General features: G+C 42.4%; 1 protein-coding gene across 1 annotated transcript in view; it reads left to right on the top strand.

Annotated features, from left to right (window-relative positions):
* POLN (polymerase (DNA directed) nu) overlaps nt 1–7,135 on the top strand; it is a 243,508-nt gene that overhangs the window by 136,209 nt on the left and 100,164 nt on the right. The window contains 3 exon segments of the mRNA XM_006874123.1: nt 2,502–2,559; nt 4,615–4,692; nt 6,468–6,582. Coding sequence (XP_006874185.1) covers nt 2,502–2,559; nt 4,615–4,692; nt 6,468–6,582 — 251 coding nt within the window.

Here is a 7,135-nt window from a genome sequence, read left to right on the forward strand (position 1 = left end):
GTCAGTATTTGGTCTGAGAGAAGCAGGGCTCCATCACACTGATTATACGATGTTGTCGTCAGTATTTGGTCTGAGAGATATGTAGATGCTATCAGAGCAATACAAGAGGCACTCAGGCATGTGTACCTGATCAGGGTGCTAGGGGAGGTTTCTTCCTCAACAAGGGGGGTTTAAGCTACGACTGAAAGGATGAAGAGGAATTTGCAGTGTAAAAAAAGGGGAAGGCGTAAAAACAGCAATGAGCACTACATATACACTAGAAAGGCTAAAATCTAAAAAACTGACAATACCAATTGCTAATGAGAATGTGGAGCAACTGAAACTCTCATACATTGCTGTTGGGAATGCAAAATGATACAGACAAGCTGGAAGACAGTTTGACAGATTCTTACAAAGCTAAAATTGCCTTACACAATCCAGCAATTACATTCCTAGGTATTTACCAAAATGAACTAGAGACTTATATCTACATAAAAACTTGCATGCAAATATATATGGTAGCTTTATTCATTTCACTCAATACTGGAAGCAGCCAAGGTGTCCTTCAACAGGAGAATGGATAAACAAACCATGGTACATCTATACAATGTACAATCAGCAATAAAAAGGAATAAGCCATCAAGGCACAAAGACAAGGATAGATCTTAAATGCATATTGCTAAGTGAATAATAACTATCTAAAAAGGCTACATACTATATGATTTCAATTATGACTTTCTGGAAAAGGCAAAACTCCAGACATAGTAAAAAGATCAATGGTTGCTCATTCAGGGTCAAGGAGATGAGGTAGAATAGGTGAAGCACAAGAACATTTTCAGGGTAGCATAACGATCCTATATGATAGTTATAATGGAGGGTGCATGATGTTACACTTTTGTCAAGACCTACAGGGCTTTATAGTAAAAGAGTTAACCTTTATTAAGCAAATTTGTAAAAAATCATTTATGAGGTGGAGCATCCCAGAATGGAATGTGAAATGTTCCACTGTTTTCTGGCTTTCATGCTTGCTGATGAGAAATCTGCAGTCATTTAAATGATTATTCTCACTATGTATTATGTTATTTTACTGTGGCCACTTTCAAGAATTTATGTTTGGTTTTCAACAGTTTGATTATGTTTCTGGGCTTGATTTTTTTTTTTTTTTTTTAAATGTATTCTGTTTGGAGATCTTTCAGCTTCTGAAAAGTTATGTCTCTCACTTACTTAGGGGAACTTTAGTCTTCAAATACTTTTCTGCACACATATATTTTTTTTCCTTCTACAGGGACTACAGTGACAATTTTATGTTGTCCTTTTGGTATTATACCATATATTCCTGAGATTTTGCTCATTTTCTTCCCTCAGTATTTTCTTCTCTCTTCTTCAGATTTGATAGTTTCTATTGATCTCTCTTCAAATTTGTTGTTGTTAAGTACTTCTGGGTCAGTTCTGACTCAGAGCAACCTTGTATAGGGTTTCCGAGGAGTGGGTTTGATCTTGTGGTTTGTAGTCCAGTGCTTATCCTACAGCACCCCACCAGAACTCATTCTCTTCAAATTTACTGGCTCTTTTTTCTGTTAACTCTGATCTACCATTGAGTTTCTCCTGTGAATAACTGGTATAATTTTAAAAGATATTGTGTGAGTCTAATTTACAAAAGTCTTAATGCTGGCTTAGCTCCCCCAGGCCTCAGTATCCTCACCTAAACCTGAAAAGATGAGGACAATAATGCCTGCTCTGCTTCCTCTTGGGGTTTCTCGTGGCCCCCGGGACCCTTACCAATGAGACGGGAGGACAGTGGCTGCTCAGAAGTTAGCACCGTTCATCACATCCACCTAGAGAATCAAGACCAGCTAATCCATGAGGCTCCATTCCCAGACAGAGCATGTGTTATCATTCAGTTCCTGCCAAGACTCCAAAGACTTTTGTCACACACACTGTCATGCTTTCAGTAGTGTCCAGACAACCAGTCATCCTTCTATTTGATGAGTGTCTGCAGTCTATCGCACGTTGCCCCAAGTTGTAAAGGTGCTAAGGTGCTTAGGAGAAAGTCCCTTGTAGGAGCTGCAGACATGGAGCCACAAACTGCTGGGCAGAACACGAAGAGCTGAGACAAAGGAAGGTGTCACATGCCAGGGTATTAAAGGAGAAGGGAGTGATTATGGGGAATAACAGAATCTTTATCGTAAAATACATTTTAAATGAAAGTGCAATGTATGAATTTCATAGAAGTCTATCTTTAGCATATTATGTAGACATTTTTAAGACACTAACTGAGTTCATAATTTAGGCTACTGTTAAAAGAAGTACTGTATATAATTACTGTAAAAGAAGGAATTGTTCTCAGGTTTGCTGATTATACAATTATATTAAATGTGAATATGCTGATGCATAATACATCAACATTACTTATTTAGCTCATGTTTACCAAAGCGTGACACATTTTAAGTACCTTTAAATAGTACAGATTGATTTAAGAATGGGTATTTTAACTAAAGCCATTCTCTTCTTTTTATTGACAGAATATCCAAGGTATCTCCAAGCATCCCATTCAAATTACTAAACCTCAGAATTTTAAAGGTAACATCTTTCTTTCTAATTGCTAAGATCTTGGGTAACCTTTTTTCTAAAGACCAAGAAGTGTTTATAATTGCTTGTATACACTAAGTAACCAGTAACCACTTCACTTCCCTGAAGTTTTCCCCAGTCTGTGTGCATGATCAGGATTTAAATATAGGCTGAAAAGATAAAAAGCCACCTAAGCACTCTGGTTCCTCCCTTATAGCAGTTTGCAAGTTAAAATAGATGATAATTATACAAAGAAAGCAGCTCGACTCCTACTATCTCTCCCCCACCAACAACCTAATAAAGACAAACAAACATACAGAGCACTGTCTTCTTAGTGAGGTCTGCTTGCAAATCCCAGCAGCGCTCTTCCCTCTCATGAGCCATTCCACTGTAAAGCTAAGGGTTGCGTTTCTGATGAAGAAATCCGCCATTTTCAGTCAACGCCTATCGCCCCTTCCCTTTGACAAACATGAGGAGTTGTCCTTTATAAATTGCTGTAATCACGCTCCCATGAGATCTGTGGAAAGTGATAAGAAACCCTGGAGGCCCTGTGGGTTAAGCATTGGGCTGCTAATCAAAAGGTCAGCAGTTTGACCCCACCAACAGCTCCTGGGGGAAAAGATGAGGCAGTCTGTTCCCACAAAGACAAGAGCCTCAGAAACCTATGGGACAGTTCTACTCTGTTCTGAAGTGTTGCCGTGAGTCACAATCAACTTGCCGGCAGGAGTGGGTGGAGAGTGATTCTGAGTAACTCTGTCTCTGAAGGCCTCCTTAAAATGGATTTAGTAGAAGAAGCTCTTCCCTTGTCACTGGGTAGAAAGTCAGTGGGACCCAAGACACCTCTAGTTTTCCATAGGTAGCCCCTTAAATTCACAAAATGTCATCCTATCCATTGGGTAGAGTATCGACTCCTCAGAGTAGTCAAACTTTCCAACTTAATTCAATGTAAAGTGAGAGCCAGGTACTCCCTCCACGAGAAGGTAAATCTGCTTGTAATTACTTTCCACGAGTCCTGGGTAAATACAGTGGGAAGAATGTGTAGTGTGTGTACTTCTTTATAGAAGAAAGTCATGAACACACTTTCACTTTGCTATTTTCAAAGTGAACCAACGTTAGCCCTGAACTAAACACACTAACAATTGAACATTTATCTTAAAGTCTCATTAAGTGTTTTTTAGAAAAACCTTTAGAACCAAGAAGCACAGAATTTAGCAGCAATGGTAGCGGCTCATCACAGAGTTAGAGTTAGGGCAGCTCCTATGTCAAACTTCTTGATCCGGAAGGCAGATAGAGGCTCTTCGTGGCTTTTCCGATGACATTAGATTGTCATATCTTCTTTGAGAAATTCTAGTTGGGCTGTTTACTTCAAGGTCAGCAGTTCAACACTACCAGCCATTCTGCAGGAGAAAGATGAAGCTTTCTGCTCCCATAAAGATTTACAGCTTCGGAAACTCAATGCAGGATCGCTATGAGTCAGAACCAACTCCACGGCACACGCACCACCAGTGGAGTCCTGTGCTGGACTGCAAGTTCATTTGAATCACAAGGTTGGCGGTTCTAGCTCACCAGCTGTTCCTTGGAAACCCTATACAGGGTCACTGTGAGTCAGAACCAACTCCATGGCACTTGATGACAACAACAGCAATTGAGGGCAGAAAATCAAGTCTAGTGAACTTTCAGTAGTGATGTGTGATTTAAAAGGAGCCTTGGGTTACACATTGGGCTGCTAACCTCAAGGTTGGCTGTTCAAACCCACAGCCACTCTGAGGGAGGTGGCTGTCTTCTCCTATGAAGATTTACAGCCTGGAAACCCTAGAGAGCTGTCCTATGCTGCCCTATAGCTGCTATGAGCTGGAACCAACCTGACACCAGTGAATTTTAGGTTTGGTTGTTGGTTTTGGTTTTCTTTAATGCTACTGAAAATTACAGTAGTAAAAATAATTCAGAAAAAAATCTGAAATCTAGTCTTTGAACTTTGGAACGATGTTAGAAAAACATTTGTATGAGAAATAACTGTGGGTCTGTACCTGAACAAATTCACAAAGTGCTCTTCCAACAATGATTCAGGGAAAGAAGATGAGACCCTCACCATCTCCCCCAGGACCATGTTTGTTTCATCCAAAGGCCACACCTTCCTGGCAGCAGGTAGGAGAGACTGCGGGTAATGATCATACACCTTAGGGATTCTAGGAGCTCTGGTGGCATGATGGTTAAAGCGCTCAGCTGGTAACAAAAAGTTTGGCGGATCAAACCTACCAGCTGCACCAGAGGAAAAGGATGTAGCAATCTGCTTTGCAAAGATTTACAGCCTTGGCAACCTTGTGGGGCAGTTCTTCTGTGTCAACTCGATAGCAGAGGATTTGGTTTATGTGGTAACAGTACAAAGATTTGGGGATCAAATCACTCAAAGATATTTACAGAACCTATTAGCGTAGTGGTTACAAATTGGGCTGCTAATCTCACCTTCAGCAGTTGGAAACTACCAGCTGTTCCGTGGGAGAAAAATGAAGACTTCTGCTCCCGTAAAGATTTACAGCAGCGGAAACCTTGTACAGGGTCACTGTGAGTTGGAACCAACACCATAGCACATAACAGCAATAACATTCTTACAAATAAATTCTAAGATAAATAAGTTCTTATGTAAAACAAAGGTTTCTTATGTACAGCAAATAAAAACAGGAGCTGTGAGGATCCCTTCACCTTCCTTCCGTATCTAGATCCCAAGTACCCCTTACACAGACAGACTAGGTCTACCCTCCTTTCTCCTCTCTGTCCTTGTCACCTAACTTCCCACTTCCGTCCCTCACTGCAGCCAAGCTGGCCACGTGGACCTTACTCTAACACACTGCACATCTTCAGCTTGAGCCCACGTTCAGAACACCTCTCCAGACCCCGGCTTCTCGCCTTCCCTTCCCTCCTCTCTGATGGGGCTCAAGTGTCCCTTTCTTGATGAGGCCGCTGCTGACTACCCTACTTATGACAGCAACTTCCCTCACACACACACATACCTCACTCACACATACACACCCCTCACTCACACACACACCCATCACTCACATATACACACACACACCTCACTCACACATACACACCCCTCACTCACATATACACACACACACCTCACTCACACATACACACCCCTCACTCACACACACACCCATCACTCACATATACACACACACCTCACTCACACATACACACATACACCCTCCCTCCCTCCCACACACACCTCACTCATACATACACACCCATCACTCACATACCCTCACTCACACTCACACACACACACAAACACACACACACACACACCTCTCTCACTCACTCACACACACCTTCTCACGCACACACACACACCCTCACCCCCAGAGCTCTTTACCTGGCTCAGTTTTTCCATGATCTCTTTTGAACATGCCCCATAATGGACCCTGATTGTCTGCCTGCCCAGCAGAAGGTAAGCTCCATGGGGACAGGATTGCTGTTGTAATCACTGATATACTCTAAGCACAGAGCTTGACACATAGTTGTTGTTAAGTACCCTTGAGTGGATTCCGACTCATAGTGACCCTGTGTAGAGTTTCTGAGGAGCAGTCGGTGGCTTTGGAGTCCAGTGCTGATTCTATGTCACCACACCAAGAGTCTAATAGTAGGCCCTTTATAAAATATTGATGAACTGAATGAATACCTGTGGACAGCCTACCTGGAGGCATTTCTGGCCCCACAGAAGGCAGGAGAGGTATCTTGAATTTGGAGACAAGGGAATGGCTGGTGGCTGAGACCCAAGGACCCTGGAAGATGGGTGGTAGGCTGCTGACCCCCAATACCCCAGTGAGAATGGAAATATGGTGGTAGAAAGTCGTCTATTGGTGGAATGCAGGAACTGGTTCAGAGATTGTGAATTAATGCAGAGCTGTATTCCACAGACTTTTCACAGATTGAATTGCGCATTCTTGCACACTTATCTGGTGACCCAGAACTTCTGAAGTTGTTCCAGGATTCTGAGAGGGATGATGTCTTTTCTGCCCTGACCTCACAATGGTAAGATATACGAGCTCATAATGCTATCAGATCTGCAAGAATGCTGACATGCTTTTAAAAACCCGAAGTTATCCCAAGGCTGTTTTCATAAGAAAGAAATTACATTTTTCTGTAGTAGTTAATCATCTTGAACAGAACAGTCAATAACTAGGGCACCAAGTCTCACAATGATGACAAAACAATGGATCTCACTGCTGAAAAAGAAGTCAGCCACCAGAAAGTGTCATAGAAACAGTGGATGGGAAAGTGCAAGTCTTAGGTTGCCGGCATATCCTCACTGACACAAAGTAAACATAGCCCGTGATTCTAAGAGTGTGAACCTGCTGCCTCACAGAAGAAAGTGGGCATTGATAGTGCTGTCTGATGCACAGCGGCTCACACCAGGGACCGGAATGTCAGATCCATAGGGGCTCACACCAGGGACCAGAATGTCAGAATGTCAGATCCACAGGCTCACACCAGGGACCAGAATGTCAGAATGTTAGATCCACAGGACTCACACCAGGGACCAGAATGTCAGAATGTTAGATCCACAGGACTCACACCAGGGACC

This window comes from Chrysochloris asiatica, unplaced genomic scaffold (assembly GCF_000296735.1).
Source record: "Chrysochloris asiatica unplaced genomic scaffold, ChrAsi1.0 scaffold00262, whole genome shotgun sequence".
NCBI lineage: Eukaryota > Metazoa > Chordata > Mammalia > Afrosoricida > Chrysochloridae > Chrysochloris > Chrysochloris asiatica.